This window comes from Zalophus californianus, chromosome 4 (genome assembly GCF_009762305.2).
Source record: "Zalophus californianus isolate mZalCal1 chromosome 4, mZalCal1.pri.v2, whole genome shotgun sequence".
Classification (NCBI taxonomy): domain Eukaryota; kingdom Metazoa; phylum Chordata; class Mammalia; order Carnivora; family Otariidae; genus Zalophus; species Zalophus californianus.
Genome location: NC_045598.1, coordinates 106,992,264 through 106,993,748, shown reverse-complemented (window position 1 = coordinate 106,993,748; position 1,485 = coordinate 106,992,264). Strand labels below are relative to the sequence as shown.

Genomic DNA, 1,485 nt, shown 5'->3' with positions numbered 1-1,485 from the left:
CGGAACTTATATTGATATGCAACCATGTTGAGCCTCAAGCCCCTCCAGGCCCCTCTACTTTACCTCAGGTCCTCCCCACCCCAGGGCAAAAGTCCTTTGGGAGCTGCAGTTTCATACCTGGCTATGAGCTATTCCATACGATCCTCTCACGCTGGCAGTCTAGCCAAATTGAAATCCGTGTCAGTGGCAAGTATCCCACTTGTACATGAAAAGTATCATTTCTACCTGGAAAGTTCCTCATCCTTGTTCCATCCCCAACACCAAAGTCCGCTTGTCTTTAAAAGCCCTGTTGAAATGCTACCCACCCCAGAGGTCGGTTCTCCCCCAAGCAACATGCTCTCTCTGCTTCAGATTTCTCTTTCCAGGGACACCACTTTTAATCTACACCATCAGGATGAGTCTTTCCCTTCTTTCCTTGATCTTTTGTACTCTTTTCCCCCATTGAGTTCACACAAAGTGAGAAAAAAAAAGAAGTATGTCAATCACCTTGAAATTGTATTTATTAGTCTGCATATTTCAATCTACAATGTAACACTGTTTCTCCCACTAGACTGTAAGCTTTTCTAGAACAGAAACAAATCTCCTATTACATCTGGGAACACAGAGCACAGTATAGAGTAGATGCTCAACATATGTTTGTCACACAAAATCTTTCAATGTAAGGATTATGCAATGACATAGGTTGATGGCTATAAGGATGCTGAGACAGAAATCTCAAACCATGTGTCTCTGAAACACCACCAGTCCACATCTTGGAAGGAAAGAAGGGGCAGCATCCACTTGTGGAAGCCTCAGTCCCTCTGGCAACCTCAGGGATTCACAGCAGCCAGGGCTCAGGCTCCACGTTGCTGCTGAGCTGAAGGGGCGGGTGGAAGACTGAAGCAGGAGTGCGGCTTATAGGGGCCAGGAAGTGTTTCCCAGCACTAACTAGAGGGGGAGAGCCTGAGCTTCCCAGCGGTGTGAGTGCAGAAAGCTGGATGGGAGAGGGCAACTGTACCCATGTCCCTCTCCTTTGGGCTGGTCACCTCAGCATTCCTCCTCTTTGATGTGGTAGACTGTGCCACCACTGAGGCAGCGGGGCTTCTTGCGGTGAGCCCTCTGAGAACGGCCAGGACTCTGCTTCCCAGGCTTTTGGGAACCAGAATCACAGCCTCCTGAATGGGGGTCACAGCAAGGAGCAGAGCAGACAGCCAGGGTGGGGGTTGGGCACTGGGGAGATGAGCATTTGGGAGCACTAGGGGGCTCCCAGGCTTGCTGCTTCTGCTGTGACATCATTGGGTTAGCAAGTGGAAGCTGAAAGGAAAAAAGAGAATTCAGTTAAGTCAGGGCCTTGGGTATCCGTTTCTTTTCTCCATGGGCTGGAGCTGTCAAAATAAAGCTGGCATTTACAATCTGCTAAATCCATCCTAGGAGGGACAGAAATGGATCTGAGTGGGTAAATTTGGGGAGTAAGCCATGGTGGGAACTCCCAGGGGACCCACTCAC

The 1,485-nt window shown here is 49.3% G+C and overlaps 1 protein-coding gene across 1 annotated transcript; it reads right to left on the bottom strand.

The window, feature by feature from the left end:
• Positions 1–817: 817 nt before the first annotated feature.
• Positions 818–1,272, bottom strand: LOC118356892 (late cornified envelope protein 6A-like). The gene is given in 2 exon segments (XM_035727066.1): positions 818–927; positions 1,026–1,272. Coding segments are annotated over 2 exon segments (357 nt in total).
• Between the last annotated feature and the right edge of the window lie 213 nt (positions 1,273–1,485).